The sequence below is a fragment of the Centroberyx gerrardi genome, chromosome 9, assembly GCF_048128805.1.
Source record: "Centroberyx gerrardi isolate f3 chromosome 9, fCenGer3.hap1.cur.20231027, whole genome shotgun sequence".
NCBI classification, from domain to species: Eukaryota; Metazoa; Chordata; class Actinopteri; order Beryciformes; family Berycidae; genus Centroberyx; species Centroberyx gerrardi.
The window spans coordinates 7,087,265-7,106,056 of NC_136005.1; the positions used below are offsets into that span (position 1 = coordinate 7,087,265).

Sequence of the window (18,792 nt, forward strand, 5' to 3'; positions counted from 1 at the left end):
CCTGTTTCAAATCCTAACGTTAGCTCTCAGCAGTTTCATATTGACAGCTTGCTCGGGCTTTGGCTGACTTACAGTTTACAGGATTCCTAAGCTTACGAAGCAACAAGTTTTGCTAGTAATGTATTACAATGCATTTTTATAGCCGCTGCCGTCACTGAGCACAAAGTAACCCCCAGAAGAAACAACCACACTGCAAAGCTATAAAAACGCTGGGTGTTGACAAGCTGGCTAGCTACGATGCTAATTACAAGCAACGGCAATGCGCTTATGTGCGTCGCTGACTTGCCCTCCCCCCACTCAGTTCCTTAAACCCAATTCTACGAGGGCCGTATGATTGTTTAAAATTGGTGATATAGATTTAGACAGTTATATAGTTTACAACTATTACTTGGTTTGAATATGTATTTAGTTGGAGTAAAAAATAAATGGTATATTGGGGAAACTACTACAAAATATGTTGTGACACAACATTAGCCACACCCACTTTTGGTTCAGCCGTATTCCGATTGTCATGCTGCCTTTCCGTGCTGTCGGAAATGTTGGAATTATAATTGGACCGCCTATGAACCACCCATCAATGACTGGGAAAGTGGGAATTTTGCAGATATGCGACGTTTAGCGGGCGGAGACCATGGGAGTCGTGTCTACAAGTTATGGCAAAAGAGAAGCATTTCGTTATATCTTATTGTTTGGCATTTCATGCGAGTAATTAGTATATGTCTTTTTCCTCTTTTCCTGATGCGCATTTTCTCCTCTTCGTTCTGCATCTGCGGCGCAAAGTATCACTGAGCTGCTTGATTTCTAAAATAACACAATTTCCCGAAAACTACGTTTGGCACATGATTCATTTGCTATTACTCCTAATCAAAAGCACGTTAATCCAAGTCGTATTTACGACGTCAAAACTTAGACCTATGAGCTTACGAAGAGTACTTGAACGCAGCATCACTTCTCACGACATTGTCGACAACGGCATTGTTGCTCCATGCTCACGGTAGTCGTCTGTAGCTAATGTTAGCCACCTTGTATTTACAAGAAAGATGCTCGTTTTTGTATTTGCCTGATGTTTAATTTTAGTTTGAAGACGTTACAAATACTTAAGTATTGTATACGTAACCTAGCTTGACTTTTCTGTGTTAAAATTAAGCTACATCGCTAGCAAAACGCAAGCTAGCTTGCTAACGACTCGCGAAAATGAATTCCAACACGAACGTAATTCAGGTGACAAATGTCTCTCCGAGCACCACGTCCGAACAAATGAGAACTCTGTTTGGATTCCTCGGAAATATAGAAGAGCTCAAATTATTTCCACCCGAGTGAGTATTTTGGACAACAAATGAGTGAAATGTTTTCTTTTTCGGCTTACGCGGCTCTTGCTGTTTTGTAACGTTACTTGAGGCCTGTAGCGGCGAGCTGGCCTTGTTGCACGCAAATGTTTGCCCGCGCCTTAGTGAATGCAGAAGCTAACATAGCAGCTAGCTAGCTAAACCAGAAACTGCTCAAACTCCTTGCACACGAGGGACTCATAATGAGATGTTCTCCTTAGAATATTGTTGTTATTGATGATTAATCTAGTACACAATTGATCATCGATCTCCACTGTAGATGCCTGAGAGATAACAAGGGCAGATAGTTAAAGCTATTGTTAAAGCACCGTAGCTAATAACGTTACATTCTCTCTTTGCATGCATGCTAACTTTTATTAAGTAGAAAAAGTAGTGAAATTCAATTTCATTATGTCACTGACCCCCTCAACAACCCATTGGGGTCTCCGGGTCCCACTTTGGGCACTACTGAGCTAAACTGCAATAGTTAATTATGCTTTAATGTTTACATTAGCTAGTTACAGCAGGGGATAATTAAGTGTTCTCTGCTTTGTTTTCCCTCTGTCGAAATACACCTGGCTACTCTGCAGGTAGGAAATGGGAGACTGCATTTTGGCGGGAGGTAGATGGGAGGACACCACTAGAAAGATTCAGATTTTATTTACATTTTAGATATAAGGTATATAGCTGAGGCTCTTATCCAGTATTAATGCAACAGTATGAATAGCAGCTAAGCCTCTATTCCAAGTTCACCCACATTACAAGCAGCCAACAGGAAGAAGGTCAAGGGTCAAAGTCTTAGTGCCCTGACAATATTCCTGTGACCCTGAAATGATTATGTAAGAGAGTGCTAAGGATGGGGTTTACTTCAGGATGAAACCATATTAGACTGAGTACAGGATGCATTGTCCTCAGGGACTTAAACTCATTCATCCTTTGAACTCCGTTTGAAGAAGGCATGTCGGGTATCCTTGTTTGTATTCTTTGCACAACATATTTGTATTTTCTTCCAGTGACTCTCCCTTGCCTGTGACTTCACGTGTCTGTTTTGTAAAGTTCCATGAGTCTGAGTCGGTGGGAGTGTCCCAGCACCTGACGAACACCGTCTTTGTGGACAGAGCCTTGATTGTTGTCCCATTCGCTGAAGGTGGGTGCTTATTTTGTTCTTGTCTCACTCACTTGACTATCTATGAACATACAACACAAATTTTGTAGGTGTATTTTGATAGAATTGCAAACACTATCTGAGCCATTGTGAATTATTTTGACCAAGCAAAGTTAGCTAAGCTTTTCATTGCTTGGCAGTTCTAGGTTTGTAAAAGGGAAATGTACATTTGTGCCCATGTCTTACAATCTAGCCTTTTTTGTAAACTTCTCTCTCTGTTATTTGTGTTGTGGTTTTCATAGTGGACAAGTCATTTGCAGAGAGCCCCTTCCTTGCTGGCTGAAAGTGGTCCTCTGCTGCCATCAGGAGATTAGAAAAATTAATGGCACCAGGCTCGCAAGCCCCTTCTCACTCTTGTTCTTCAGTAAAATATTAACTGTCTTTTTTTCTCTCTGTTTAAGGCATCTTTTCATTAAAAGATTAGCCACACAACTCTAAGCAAAATGGGGGGTGCAGGGCAATCAACGTCCCTCACATCTGAAATAAAGGGATTTGAAAGATTTTTCCAAATTTCATTTGTTTCAATCAGTAGGCATGCGCCAAACACAAAGCATGCAAGGTAGATTAACTGATCAGTTATGCATGCTAGAATGGATTTGGAAGTTGTGTATCATTATCAACATTTAGTCATTTCCAGCAGATGCTCTGGAAGGTTATCATCACATAATTTGGCTATTAATTATAAGCACTGCCTTTGGCTTTTACTTGCTTCATGTGCCAAATTCTTATAATATTATTCTACACTGTGCATCTATTTTCCCAAATTTGCACTAACATGCTGGAGGTAAAAGTAGTCTTAAGCCTCTGCTTGATGTTGCAGTGAAATGCTTTATTGACCCTCTCCACACATGACTCTGAAAGGGTTGAGTGAATCTCACGTTTAACGGTGGTGTTTCTTTTGTTGTTGTGTTTTACAGTTCTTTTTCCTGGTTCAGCCAGCCCTATATACCAGGCCCTGCTGAAAATGCCACCAACAGTTTTGTCTTCTGCAGCCTTATCCTGTTTCTCAAGTGTCCTTTCTGTCGTGTGTGTGTGTGCGCGTATGTGTGTGTATGTCTGTCTCTCTCTCTCCGTTAAAATGAAAATTGTTGGATTCGAAAATAGCCTGTTTTCAGATTGCACAACCATGGATCACCATCTCCATAAGATTTTCCCTTTGATTTTACTGTTCTGTGTTTTGTTTCTCTTCAGCATTGGGCACATTGTTTACGATTCTATCAGGGCTTTTGCTGGCAATAGCCCTTACTTGATAGAACCTGTTCAGTGCAATTTATCCTCAACTTTGTTTGCTGTTTTTTAGCAAGTTACTGTTGGCTAAAACCTAGCAGTACTATATCTGCTTAGCACTGTATATGGATGCCATGTAAGTGTTGCGGTGGGCAAAGTACAAACTAGCCACCAGCAAAAGCCCAGAAAAGGGAATATGACTGAACCTTTTCTGTTTTTTGTATTGGTAATGGTAAGTGATGCACCATAAGTGATGAATTGTACCCTATTGTCTACACCCAAATCATGAACTTTGTTTTCTGTATCTCGATGTTTTTTGTGTGCTTTATAGCGAAGCAGCCGGCGCGAGTCGCTTGTTCATAAAACATCTAATGAAAGTTGAGAGCACATCCCACTGGACAACCGGCTGTGCTTGCTTACGTTTGGTTCATGACTTAAAAAACAAGTACAGGTGATAAAATCTTGGCAGTGTTGACCACAGTGTGTATTGTGACTTTTGAAATCATAGCTGCTAATCCTACAATCATACTTTGAAAAAAAAAAAAAAAGTCAGGGATCAACATTTACAGACAAGACAAAAAACTGGAATGTGTTTTGTTTTGGTTTGTTTTTTTTGTTTTTTTTTTTGCTACATAACTCTCTCGTGGTAAGAGTAGTTAGACTGAGGTGGCTTGTCTGTAAGTCTTGTCTGAGTGTAGTAGATGTTGGCTTGGAGCGTGCACTGATATGTTGTTGTTTTTCTCCAGGAGTTATTCCTGATGAATCTAAAGCTCTGTCGCTGCTAGCTCCAGCCAATGCCGTGGCAGGAATGATGCCTGGGGGAGGCCTTCTCCCAACACCCAATCCTTTGGCATCAGTAAGTGTTAAAAGCTTATGTTGTGCTTATGATCTCTGCGGACAGGTATTTTGGGTCTCTTTGGCATAGCTTGAAGTATCTTGGAAAATATGTAAAAAAATATATAAAAGTTTCATCATTCATAAAGGTTATTACTAAATCTAAGCGAGATTTGTGAAAAATGGATTTTATTGCCAAAATCATTTTGTTATGTTTTTCATCCAATTTTCTTTGATGCATGCAAAGCAAAATGTAATTTCTATTATTCATGGTATGGGTGTAATTAATAAAACGTAAACATTTTTTAAATATATATTTGATTGTACAGCATAATATATTCAGTAACATTTTATAAATGAGGCCCATGCTTTACTTACTCACAAAAAATCTGGTCTCTTGTAATGGGATTAAAAGATATACCAGTGACAGAGCCTTGGCATGGACAGAGTTGGCCATTTAAATTATGCTTTTAAAAGATAATTCTGGCTAAGGTAAAATGTTGAGCCCGTTTTCCAGAGTGTCCTTTTGTTGTGGTAAATTGTAGCTACAGGGATCTCTTAGATGTCCTACATTTTACCTATATTTTCGTAGCAGATAAGAAACACTCTTTTTATTATCAGTAGGTCTGACTGATTTTGTGCATGTACGTGTTGAAGAATAAAACTGTAACAATCCCACATCTAGTGATACAGCTATGGTGTTTTGCCTACTTCCCTGTCCCCATATTTACATTTTTACCTGACATAATAGACGTGCACTCTTGTTCAGTGAGGGCTTCCTGAATGTGCGGAGTATTTCGAAAACTTTCAAATGTATTTGGATATGAGGTACTTTTCATTCACAAAATATTTTTATTTTTTATTGGGCAAGGCCTAGCAAAAAATGTTTGTAGATGCACACATTTCCAAGCATTATGTTACTTATGTTACTACACTTGTTTGACTATCATTTGGAGCTGAATGAAAGCGAATGGCGTCTAGAGGTGGGAAATAAGTCGCATGTTGACTGTTTCTCGAATAATAGCCTGTCAAAATCCACAGGAATTTATAGAAGGGAGAGAAATGGGTTTAATATTCACTACAGCCAGAATTAAACTTTTAAGTCAAATGAGACATTTTGTATTTTTTAGAATGGGTGGCCCTAGTGGTAATGGAACCCCTTAACCATGATGGTATTTGCAGTGTTTGTGTGTTAAGTGTCAGTATCAAATGTTCCAGATGGGAGGGACACCGTTTGGAGGTCTGGGAGGTCCCAACATGGAGCAGATGGCTGCCATGGGAATGCCTGGACCGAACATGAACCCCCAGGTTAGGACTTGACCAGTTGCATTCATAATCACTGCAGATTTGTTTAAAAAAAATCTTGTATCAAATGGATACTATCCTACTTCTCTCCCTCAGGCTCTTTCTGCTGACTTCCTGAAGCTCATGCAGTCCATGGACCCCAAGTAAGAAACTAATAACCTCCTCATGCAATGTATTCAGTGCAACGGGCCTGGCCTAAATATTTTTAAGAGAATAATCCAATTCGTTGATGCCTCTGCAGATTGAATCCCATGGCAGCTGGACTGAACTTGAACCCAGGGATGAAGGCCGATGCGTCCAATAAGGAGATTGAGGAAGCCATGAAGAGAGTTCGGGAAGCCCAGTCACTCATTTCTGCAGCTATTGAGCCAGGAAGTGAGTACTTAGTCTCTTTTAGTCCCCCACTATGAGATCGGGTCCAGGAACTATAGTTTGGTCTCCATCTTGACATCCGTTTGTCCATCCGTCACGCACAAAGACTTAGACACCGCGATCAGGTTTTGTGGTTATTTTATGGTGTATTTATGGTACTTTATTGGGTGAAAATGTGAATATCTTGTTTTTTTTATTATTAAACTGTATGGATTATGCTAATGGAACTTAGCTCAGTCAGCTTAGCTCAGGAATATTTGTTCCATTAGTTGAGCGATAAACCTCCCACTACCTGGTAGATATTCTCATCAATTCATGCTTTTGTTTGTCGTCGTTCTTACAGATAAGAAGGATGACAAGCGTAAACATTCCCGCTCCCGCTCCCGGTCACGACGCAGGAGGTCCAGGTCTCGCTCAAAACACAGGTGAGACCGCTGTCTGACAAGTCCTAGTTTCTGGTCTATCAACGCAATGAAACAAATAATGTCTTGTGGTGTGTGCACCTGAAAGATTATCATATTGTAAAACTTTGTCACCTTTGCGGCAGACGATCGAAGAGCAGGTCTCGGCGGAGGTCCCACTCCAGAAGCAGGAGGAGGTCCAAGAGCCCACGGAGGAGGAGGTCCCACTCCCGAGACCGAAGCCGCCGCAGTAGATCTAGGTCAGTGTCTCCTCTGTTGTCCTTAAGAACAAGATAGCTTCCACTTCTTAGGAACAACTTGCTACACATTCATATAGTTACACCCATCCACATGCAGAGCAAAAGTCCTCTACTGTTTGGACACTTAGAAACTCCACTTGAACATTTGGGACAGTTATTGAGAGGAGGGTAAAGCAGGTTGGGAATTTGAACCATTCTATTCACAGCTCCACATGTCTAACTGTTATAATACCGCTCTTCTGATTGCATTGTTTTCTTTGTCTTCCTTGTGCAGGGACAGGAGGAAGGAGGAGAAGTCTAAGAAACGGTCGAAGACGCCTCCCAAGAGCTACAGTAGCGCTAGGAGGTCTCGAAGCATCAGCAGGTGAGTGGCCTGGGAACAGTGTTTTTATATGCCGAAATGCAGGCACACCTCAGTTTGAACTAAGACAACAATGACAGGAGTAAACAATTATGTGGGTGTTTTGTTTCTCTTAATTGCCCTACCCAGGAGACGCAGGCGAAGCCGCAGCGCATCCCGGTCCCCAAAGAGGAAGCTTTCCAGGTCGCCATCGCCCAGACGGTGAGTACAGTACAGTCCTCCTTCCTTTATTTGGAGTACAGGAAATGAATATAATATCAGTATGGGCGATCCGGTGGTTTTTCAACCTTAAAGGTCATGTATTTGTCCTGTACACAGCCACAAGAAAGAGAAAAAGAAGGACAAGGAACGGGAGAAGGACCGGGACAGAGAGAGGAGGGAGGACAGGGACCGGAGCCGAGACGAAAGAGAACGCTCCACCAGTAAGAAGAAGAAGAGCAAAGACAAGGAGAGAGATCGGGACCGCAAGTCTGATAGCGAGAAAGGAGATGTCAAGGTTTGTATGAGAGATGGGGTTTCTTATTGTATTTATTGGCAGTTCATCTAAAGTCACGCAACTGACTGGCGATAAATTAGAATGTCAAAAACTCACATAATTGACAGCTCAAGCCAGACACACTCTTCATGACTGTCAATAACCTGAGATCTCTGTGCCGTTCGCATTAAACAACCGTCTGTCCTGTCATTTCTTGTCTCGTCGATTGTAGTATCGCCGCCCTGCGAAAACAAGCGTGAAGCATGACTGTTTTTCGGCTGATTGTGCTAAAAAATTGAGATTAAGAGGGAAGAGCAGTTTGCAGCACTTACTGTGTGTGCACTCATTTGTTCTGAAAAAGAATAAAACTAGACTCCAGTTTTGAGGAGAGAATGGCTGGGGAGATGCAGGCAGCCTGGGCTGTCTGTTCTGCAGAGAGAGTTGGAGGTAAATTATAAAGTGCAAACAAAATAGGTAGCTAGACTGCATTGTTTGATGTTCTTACACAGTAGGAACACAGTATCGTCAAGGGAATGCCATTCCATAACAAAATATTTCTCAATATTTTCACTAAAAAAATATGTTTCATTATACATTTTTTTTCTTCCACCTGGCCTCCTCGTGAGCTCTCATTCGCGATTGCTGCTTACCGGCCCCAAAACTAGTTTTTTCATATCTCTAGTATTGCAGACAAAATCAAACATGTTTTAAAATCTACAGAGGTCTGAATGGGTCAGACTGCCTCTGTGACCCGCTCCAACTTAAGCTTTGGCGCTCCTAGTCTGCTCCGGCATGAGGATTTTGTCTCGGATCTCAAAAACCTGTCTGGGACGGCTACATCGGGCCTAAAGTCATGTAGTGTGTGCCTGGCTTTATCGATACACACCAGGTGATGGATCATCGCATGGTTAATAAATACAATATATGTAAGTTGCCCATTTGCATTCATAATGATGAGCCATGATGGGAAATAAGTGTTTTGCTCAGGCAACTCTATATGTAATTTGAATTTACATGCATATTACATCTAGTATTTTTTTCAACCAGTGCCTTATCCAGCAATCCATTAATAGTTCTTTAAATGTTCCCAGTTTTATTGGATTCTAAATGAGACATGTAATGCAACACTCCCCTAAAAGTAGAGTTCATCTGCTGTAAACCCCAACCTTTAGCCCTCTTTTTGTCGGAACAGGTGACGAGGGATTATGACGAGGAGGAGCAGGGTTACGACAGCGAAAAGGAAGGAGAGGAGGAAGACGACGAGAGGAAGAGCGACTCGGACTCTGCCTCGTCCCCCAAAGCCCCGGAGGAGCTGGAGAGAGCCGAGGGAGAAATGCCCAAGAAGTCCAAACTAAACGGAGACGATCACCATCAGGAGGACATGGAGATGAGCGACTGAGAATATCCCGGAGGTCGAAACAAACCGCAACTTTCCACTGTCCTTTTTTTTTTTTGTTTTGTTTTTGTTTTTTAAACATAGGCCACAAAACTTCTGTGCCTGATCACTTAAAGTTAAAAATGTGATTTGTAGTCTTAACTGCAGAAGGGGGGGGGAGGTGTACAGGTGTTTTGCATTTTAGATTCTCTCAGCAGAGAAATGATGTTGTTTGGGATAGTCAAATTTATCTCTGTATTGGACAGAGCGTCTAGTGAGCATGTGTAGGAAAACGGTCACAAATAACTTTTTGTAAAGAAAACGGTGGAAAAAACAAGAAGAAAAATATGAATAACATTAGACATGGTTTTAAATTGTCAAATTGCTGTACTTGTTTGTTTTAAGGCCCTATTTAATTTTTTTTTCCCATATCGGTTTCCAATTGTCTTCAGAACTTTTAGTCATCCTGACAGAATATACAGCATTTTCTACTGAAATGCTGTTTCTCTCAATATTTTACTAGACAGGATTTCCCTTGCCCATTCAGACTGTTATCAAGTAACACCCAGCACCGCGTTGCATTTGGTGCAGTGCAGCTTTTTATTTTTTGCTCTGTTGGGAGGCCTAACCAATTTGCTTTAACGGTAATTCACTCTATCCTATTGCAGCTGTCCCACCTATTTCACAACCCCCTGTAAATGTACACTGTAGATCAAAATGAGTGTTGCTGCATTGAAATACCTTGTCTGCAATATGTTTTACAAAGGAAGCTAATAAAATTGGGTCAAACTACCTTTACTTGTGTGCTGGTATGTGATAGAGGAAAGGAAAATGATAAATAAAAGGCAGAGTTCCTGCTCATGCTATCAGTGATGGTCAGGATGTGGAAAAACATGGAGTCCACAGGTTCCATTCAGATATGTGGGATTTTTATTTTTAGTACATTTTATACGAAAATAGTGTGGCAGGCTTATACAAGGGTTCTTGCTGTACAACTGGCATGATGTAGATGCATGAATACATAAAACATGTAAGATTCAAGCAGCTGAAGCCGTAGGAAGGAGCATAAAATAACGTGTAAAGCGTACGTAAGTGAGGAGGCACACTTCCATTGGCTGCACTAGCCAGTAGTGAGGAATGGAACCGTGATGGGAGGAGGGGGGGAAACAAAAAGTACTGTATTTGGCTACACTGATATTGAATATGGATATAAATACGCATGTTCCACCATGAGTGCCTGGCTGCTGAACAACACCTTGGAAACCAAATTGTCAGTTAGGACTCCAGCGGCAGCCAAGCTTAGGAATGAACTAAAGTAAAGCATAACATTCTGCAGAATACCTATTTGGATCAGCGTCGACCGTTTCAGCAGCTAAAAAGATCCGTTAAAAGTTAAAGATGAGCTCTTCCTGCCCAAGTCAGTGTCAACACTTCCTGGATTGCAAATTTCTACTGGATGAATTTCCCAGGAACCTTGGTGCTTTGTGCTCTTCTCCCTGTGGAAATGATTGGCGGTTCCATACATGTGAAAGGGGGTTCATAAAGTTTATCAAATGTGTAATAAAAAAAAAAAAGGTAACACAATATGAGAATTAAGAGATTCTTTTTTTTTTTTAAACCAGCACAAAAGTATGTACAAAAATAGCAACTGCCACCATGGTACAAACCAATAAACTCTTGAATTAACTCACATGACACTTTACATTAAAAAAAAAAATCCACAACTCTTCCTCTTGCAGAGGACATCTTAATCCCATCAACATAAGGAAAATAAGAAAGGAGAAAGTAAAAGACAAAAGCAATAAAAACCCATAAAACAGATGTATTTACACATTGCGCGGGGGAAAGGCCCGTTTTTTTGTTACGTGTAAAAATGGCATGAACATTGTACTTCAACATCATTCACTCATTCCCTAACGTCTACAGATAACTGGAAAAAAAAAAAGTACAACCCCCTGGTTTGATTCTTTTAGCTGGATTGTAGTTTGTTACATAGTTTACAAAGGTAGAATAAGAAGAAAAAAAACAAGGCTTAGACGTCATAACTTATAATGCCACACTCGCTGCCAGTCAAACAGAAAGAGAAGAAGACTTTGTGGTACCATTAAAATTTGCAGCATTTCTAGCGTTGCCTCGATGAAACTAGATTTCAAACGCAGTACAAAGGGTTGAGGATCACACCATGACTGCCATTATGAACTCAGCTGAGTGCAGAGTAGCTGTAGTGAATCTAAATAGTGCCCAAAAGTTCAGTGATGCTACTCCACACTCAGGATAGTCCTCGTTACACAAAAAAAAAAAGCAAAACAGTTTTGTATCACTTGTGGAACTCTAACTTTTAGGTTGTTAAGCTGCAAAAGTAGCTGTTTTATTAAAATTCACCACCATTTATTTTCATTTTTCTGACTTTTCTCAATGAAAGTCTCAATTTGATGATGTCACAGGATTGCATTTTCCGCGACGTTAAAGTCACAATGAAACTGCATTTTGAGAGTATCTTGCTTCCTTAAATGTGATGGATTTCCTGTTGAAACAGGATGTTGGGGGCGGGACATAACGCAGGGGGGGACCATTAAAAAGTGTAAAGTGTATCTGTTAGAGAAAGGCAGTTGTATTTGATGGGAAGGACAGAGGGGGATTTAAAAAACAAATCTGTGATTGTTTATTGGTTGGAATTTTAGTTGGAAACCACTAAAGGTTTTTCCATTTTCCAGGAAGTAAAAATAATGAGATTTTGATATAAAAAATACAATAAAATATATATTTATTGTTTCGGTGCGACTTTAAAGCTAAAAATGAAAATCTCAAAACGACAAACATCTTGGGAATTTTTCCGGAAAATGCCAACTTTTGCAGAATAAAAACCTAAAAAGTCAATTCTGGTTTCAAACTTCCTCTTCAACATCCCACACACAGTAACTTCAGTGCTTCACTACAGGTCAGTTAAACACAATCCCTTTATAAACATTACGTACATACTTACACACATAGCATCAACTGAATCGGTACTCCCTCTCCTACTTAAAACCCTCGTGCAGAACGTGTGTCAGCTCCTCCGTCACTCACTGTAACTTCAATGCCCTTTCCTTTCCGTGGACGAGGCGTTCAGGCGCTCTCAGGTGTCCAGTGAACGCAGTTACATGCACTCCCTGCCTCGTGTGCTGGGTTGAACCGAATCCGAAAGGTGAGAGCAAATGTAGAACCTGCAACACTACGCTCCAAAACACCTTTCATTCAATACAAAATGTCAACCTCTCCTGCCACAGTCTGAGATTATACAATTTTTTGTCATAGAAACTGTATTTTTAGGTCTGGTTGTGTTGCTGCTGTATTATGAGGCATCTGCCCTGCTGAAGTGTCCTTGAGCAAGGCACTGAATCCCTACCGGCTCTAGGGTGCCGCTCTGAAGCCGAGCCTGACCTCTGACCTCCCTGGGGAAAAAAAAAAAAAAAAAATCTCTGTGGGGGGGACCCATAAACTGCCATGCAACTATCATAATTATTCTTTCCTCTTCAACTCGGTTTTTCTTTTGCATTAAAACAAAGGTGTTTTGGAGCGTAATGTTCTACGTTGGCTTCCTGCCGGACGTCCAGCCTGAGGGGTTAAAGGTCAGGGAAGCGGCTGGGGTCTTCTTTGTACTCGTTGGGGATGGTGAAAATGGACTCGTCAAACTCGTCGTAGCGAAACTCCTGAAACGTCACCGTGGCTGTGATGGTGGGAAAGACGGGGATGTCTGCAGGGAGGCGGGAGCAGCGGCAGAAATTAGACTTTTACAGATCTTAAGAGGCGTACTTTGACATTCTGAACTCGGTTCTATTTGGTTTACTTTTCTTCAGACACCTGTCATGGAAATGCTTCTATATTTCTCCTTAAGTTTCTTTAAAGTAATAACTAAACTGTGAAAGATTAGAAAAAAAACGACTAGAATTTAAAGCATCCCTTAAAATATCCCGCATCGTTTCAGTACGCTGATCCCATATATATTCAAATAACCATGCAGATATGCTTGTTTGGATTACATCAACTTACCGAGTTTGACAGGAAAGCCGGGGGGGAGCTTCATCTGAACAAACTCCCTGAGTTTATTAAAGTGCTTGAAGGGTGCAATCACCTCCAGAACATTTAATAACCTGAGGGGAAACACATCCAGCAGACGGTGTCAAACAGACTCAACTCATCCTGAGCAAATATCACACACGTATTGCGTCATGACTGCAAGTCCAGAGCAATTTAAAACTACTTTCCCCGATGATTAACCTTAAGTCGTGTGACTTCAGGGCTGCAATTATGGCAAAAATGATAATGCCAATTATTTGGCTAGATACTGTAATCACGATAAGGAGCGATTTAGGAGCAAAATTTTACATGTTTTGCAAATTCTATAAATTGCGTGACCATTTTAAACTACAGTGGACATAGTGAAATCAAATGTTGCTGGTTCAGCATGGTGGTTATTAACCATGGAAACTAAAATTGCAACATAAAATTATGCACGATTAATTATGCAGTCCAATGTAACTGACTAGTCTAAAAACAGAATGACATAAATGACAGCTCTTACTGAGTTTGTCAAAAACATTTAACCCATTTACAACCGAATTTCTTTAAGGTTTTTATAAGCCGTTGGCATCTTTTACCTTGTTTATCTACACAAATTAGTCATTTGCATCTCTTCTTTCTGTGTTTATCATTTTTATCGCTGTCTTTTCTACTATGTTTTATCACTTCTAACTAAACTAAAACCAGCCCTACCACTGTCCAAACATCTTAAGTGTCAACACCGGTATCATTACCACCCAGGTTCCAGGAAAGAATTAACATGAAAGTATCCTGCCGCCTGCTTATCAATAACTGTCTAGACTCTGAGAGGGAGGGAAGACTTACGATTCAATGCCCAGAGGGAAGTCTTGACTCATGGCTACCGTGGCTTTGAAGTTCTTCTTGCTCTCTTTGCAGACCAGCTCTCTGCCGAGATGAGGCGCTCTGAGGGGGGAGAGGAGAGACGGCCTGTCAGAATATCATCCCGCGATAACAACTCACCAAGCAGGACTTTGAAGTTGCTATTCTGCAAAAGCGGACATATTCCTTAAATTTTCCAATATTTATGACGGTTTTATGAGCTTTGACTGATATTGTAAGTTATCAAGAAGGGAATAATTGCGCCCCGCTCTCTGTCTTCATGTTCTTTCTCCTAAACCAGAGGTGTCAAACTGTGGTCCTCGAGGGCCGAAGTCCTGCAGGGTTTTTGATCTTTTCATGAACTGTCACCGGCCCTCAACCGGCCCTGCACGTGACAACCATGATACACAGATGCTTATAGGTGAACCTTTAGGGCTCTATTTTGGTGACGGTGCACGGTGGGGCTTTGTGCGTGGGAAGTGGCATTTTTGTCGAGCGCACGCGGGTTTTTTTCACACCTGCGTCCGTTTGGTATTTTGTTGACTCGCTGTGAACTTGACAGTGGGAGGAGAGGTGCGGCAGGGGGCGTGTCAGCAACGATGGAGCAGCACAGTGCAATTTTGGTGTCAAGGATTACTGATATTTACGTTTGCAACCCCTCCCCCCCTCCCCCTGCTCAGACCAGGTCAAAAACTCATAGCATCCTTTTTGTTGCCAATTTGACTTTGATATAAATTCCTTAAACAGGAGAAAATAAGATACATTTTTCCTTCTTTCTAACTATATACACACATGTGGCTGTGGTTGAATGATTGTTATCCAACACAGAACTGTCAGTACGCGCCATGACTGCGCTTTGAGCCGTGCGCCATTGATTCAGAAAAATATAGAGCCTTATGTAAAATCTATTAAAAAATGATGGACCAAAACAAATGACGGTACTTTTGGAAGGACAGCAGGTAATTTAAGTCCTTGGTTCACAAAATGATAATACCTCTACGAACTTCAGGTAACATTTCTCCCCCCTAATGGCTCTATAGTGGACTGGAAATGACCTCTCATTTGTTTAAACACAGATACCTACTTTCCATTGTCAGCAGAGATGTATTCTTCCCAGGAAATAGTGTTGGGTGACGGGGGAGTTAGAGATTGCCTCCTCGCCGGCTGAAGAGTGTGGAGGAAAAAAAAACCAACATGTCAAGGATAGAGCCCAGACTAAACAACTGCAGAGTCACACATAACTAACACCACATGGAGAAACAAAAGGCTCACAGCAAGGTCGAGACCAGACAAAACAAAACCCACAACACAACTCATCAAACTCAGAATCGGGATCATTTGAAAGAGCCAGTGTTCTTGCACTGGATTGTAAATTTTGTAAAATATGTAAGCTGCAAAACATCTGTTCATCTGTAAATCTGTCAATAATCACAGAAGGGATTCTATTTAGCCAGTGGAAACACTTTATTAGCATTATGCAGATGCTCTATCTTTTGTTTTATTGTATTTATATTTTGCTCTTTGCTGCTGAAATGACCCACTTTCCCCTCTGTGATCAATAATGTTAAACTTAATTTAATTGAGCGATACAATGCACAGCACAGCTCCGACCACTAGATGGCCCCAGCGCTTCACTAAAGTGACTGAACTCTTGTGTAAAAACTGTACAAAGTGTAACATAAAGGACTGAATTACTATGCAGCTGAAATAACACTGTGTATAACTAAACATCAGTGGAGGCAAAATCCTTAGACAATTTCAACACGGCGTGTTCTTTGCGTCAACTCGGTTCACATTTACTTACTTCATTTACTTACGTACTTCCCCTTTATCCTAGTGTTTTTGCATTCAGCCTAGACTACCACTTATTCAAACTGCCACTGCATGACACATTGTGCCAGGCCATAATCAGGATGCTATAAACATAGCGTAGTTTAGTCTAACCTCAGTGAGTCATTTCACCTTCTAACCCATATTTAAAGCTGCAATATGAAACGTTTTCGACACTGAAATAATAAATGAATCAGATACATTATACATTATTCTCACTGTGCCCTGTGTGCACATGCCCAGATCCGCCAGTTTGCCTGCAATTGGCTTTTTGATGATGTTAGGGACGTTTTGGTGTGTATACCGTTTGCTGCGAGTGTGTGTCTTATGGGTGTGGCCAGCGGTGAGTTGGGTTGTGGCCATGAAGGAGAGGCTAGCGCCCATAGCGACAATAGCAGAAAGTAGTACAAAAAGAAAGTAAAGCTTAACTAAACATGTGGTAAACAAGACCTGGAGGCTTTACAGGTGCCAGCGACCTCAGCAACCTCAGCGACCTCAGCAACCTCAGCAACCTCAGCGACCTCAGCAACCTCAGCAACCTCAGCGACCTCAGCAACCTCAGCGACCTCAGCGACCTCAGTGTCAGGCTAGAGGTAACTGGCATTTCAAGTTAGACAGCCTCATCAAGATGGGTCACAAGTGTTGGAGCGGGAACTCGAGCGACTGTGCGGGAGGAGGGCGGGTCTGACAACACACTCTGCTGCCTCGAGATCGAAAAGCGCTATTTGCTATCATTAGTCACTGCATAATTCCATTTGTGTTATTTCATAGCTCTGATATCTTTACTATTATTCTAAAATGTGGAAAATAGTAAAAATAAAGAAAAATGTGTTGTGTCCAAACTTTTAACTGGTAGTGTATGATAAGACAGCAGGCAGACGGCCCTCTGCCATCAGCGTTCCCTCACTCCTAGCTACACTGCAGTCACCACAGAATTTGTTTTGGTGTTTTCAGGGTGGGCCGCGGCCTCGCGAGCGCTCGCTCCCACGCTGTGTGTGACCGCTCCGCTGTGTTGTTGTGATGAGAACAGAGTACACAGCGCCCGCGGGGCCCTGATCTGCTGGTATGCCGGTCCCGCCTGCCGGCCTCGCCCCCCTTCCGTCACTCCGTGGCACCAGTGGGTTTTAGCCTTCATCCGTCTGATCAATAGTGCCGAGCCCCGTCATAAAGCCCCCCACGCTTCCCTGTGTCCACAGGCGCGGAGCTGACCCGCTCGCCCCTCTCCGCCCCTCTCCGCCCCCCCCCCCCGCCTGCCCTCCATTCGGCCTCCATCCCTGTGGTAAACACAGCTACGTCACAGAAACTGGCCTGCCCAGCTATTTTTCTGTCACCTACTTCCATCTATCATTTTCCATCGAGGGCGGAAGAAACAACCGGCACGGCATCGACACTAGAGCCCACAAAAGACACACACACACACACACACACACACATACATACACACAGGCTTTAAAGGCATAATCAGCTTTTTTTTCTTTTTTTTTTTTGGTAAAACATTAGGCCAATGGGTATTGATTCAAATAGACACAGACTGTAAAGAGACTCTGACAGACAACAGAACACATTGATGAGACAAAGCCTAGCGCAGAACAAGGAAAACAACCAAGCAGTTAAAAGGCATCCATTGAGTGTTGTGCGGCTTTGTCTTCACTGTGTGACTGGCTTTATGCATAGTGTTTAGACAAGGGCTTGCTAAGCAAACTCTGGAACATACTGCAGTGAAGGGATGGTGGGTGGGAGCATCAGCTCTGTGAACAAGGCTCAGCTGTGCCGCTTTCACCGCTAGGTGGCGACGCTACGCCTCAAATCCATGCGGAGTGGATAGGGGAGGGGGGTCGTTCTGTCTCACAAACAACGGTGACTGGGGCAGCTTTTCATTTCAAAGTTATGTCCGAAACAAATAAAACTTAAAAAAAAACAACAGCAGGGAGTCAGACGGAGGTATTTTTTAATAAACCATGCAAAGTTTAGCAAAAGAGTCCAAAACCAAGTCCATGCTGTTTCTACAGGTTTCATCTTACTACAGATGGAGCAGTGAGTGTTGTGAGGTTTATTTGTCTGAGACTTAGATCCTACCCCAAGAGCCCAGCGGGACAGGACAGTTTCAGGATTGGACTGGCGGTTACGCTGCAGGTGCAAGTAAACAGGATCTTTACACACCAACTTCTCTGTAAATGATCCACTACAGAGCAGGTATCATGCTAATCTGACTCCAGCCTTTCTTCATACTTGCTAATAACTTCCTACCAGTGAGTCACAAAGTAACTGTAAAAGAGTGGAGATGCATATGCACGTTCATTCAGTCCAGGGCCGAGGGTGAGTTGGCAAAAAGTCGGTAAGACCCGCACTCTATTAGCTGCCTTTTCTTCTTTTATAGTGAGGCAGACAAAGATCTATTTTGTAATCTACCCAATGAAAATCCACCTCGCCTCTGAAACTTTGTCACTATAAATGGCACAATAGAAGGCAGATAATATGGTGCGGTTTTTATCAACTTTTGCTGACTCACAAAGTAACTTAACCACTGACTGAGAACCATAAACAATGATTTGATTTGGCAAAAGCCAGTGTATGAACAGTATGGCACGCAATCTGGCTGACAGCAGGCATGTCTGGGTGGCCGACTACCTTAACTATGACTTACTTTATCTATCCTAATAGTCACAAACGGCAAGAGTCACCCTTTCTATGGGACTCAAAAAAAAAGAAAAGACTATTAAACTTATTTCTTACTTTTCTATTTCCTGCACTTCCATCACACATGAACAGGATCCAGCACGTGTTGCTGGCTACATCAAACTAGCTTCACAGCTTGTTTAGTTACAGATTCTGGTTAGACCCGATGTATTTAAATAGTTTAACAGAAACATTCAACCCACAGGCCCGAGGATTGTTAAATGAACACACTGCCGGAGGCTCTTCTTTTATCAGGTTATCTGAAATTATTTGCTGTACTAGACTGG

The 18,792-nt window shown here is 41.9% G+C and overlaps 2 protein-coding genes across 7 annotated transcripts in view; one reads left to right on the forward strand and one right to left on the reverse strand.

The window, feature by feature from the left end:
- The first annotated feature begins 967 nt into the window (after positions 1 to 967).
- On the forward strand, positions 968 to 9,898 carry LOC139909347 (uncharacterized). Of its 6 annotated transcripts, none has more exons than XM_071896377.2 (12): positions 968 to 1,316; positions 2,339 to 2,472; positions 4,464 to 4,573; positions 5,755 to 5,859; positions 5,953 to 5,999; positions 6,098 to 6,231; positions 6,572 to 6,653; positions 6,776 to 6,889; positions 7,164 to 7,253; positions 7,380 to 7,451; positions 7,569 to 7,746; positions 8,918 to 9,898. In XM_071896377.2, the coding sequence occupies exons 1-12, from the start codon at positions 1,195 to 1,197 to the stop codon at positions 9,122 to 9,124; spliced, it is 1,395 nt and encodes a 464-aa protein (XP_071752478.1). In that variant the 5' UTR covers positions 968 to 1,194; the 3' UTR covers positions 9,125 to 9,898. The 6 variants fall into 6 exon arrangements, with proteins under 6 accessions (XP_071752478.1, XP_071752479.1, XP_078141587.1 ...); XM_071896378.2 differs by having other exon boundaries at positions 5,770 to 5,859; XM_078285461.1 differs by lacking the exon at positions 968 to 1,316 and adding an exon at positions 4,049 to 4,168 and having other exon boundaries at positions 2,361 to 2,472.
- Positions 9,899 to 10,012: 114 nt separating this feature from the next.
- LOC139909346 (ankyrin repeat domain-containing protein 13C) overlaps positions 10,013 to 18,792 on the reverse strand; it is a 39,162-nt gene continuing 30,382 nt past the window's right edge. The window contains exons 10-13 of the mRNA XM_071896375.2: positions 15,084 to 15,163; positions 13,985 to 14,083; positions 13,130 to 13,230; positions 10,013 to 12,833 (exon numbers count right to left, since the gene is read on the reverse strand). Of these exons, the coding sequence (XP_071752476.1) occupies positions 12,703 to 12,833; positions 13,130 to 13,230; positions 13,985 to 14,083; positions 15,084 to 15,163 (411 nt within the window). The 3' untranslated portion in view covers positions 10,013 to 12,702. The remainder of the gene's footprint in view (positions 12,834 to 13,129; positions 13,231 to 13,984; positions 14,084 to 15,083; positions 15,164 to 18,792) is intronic.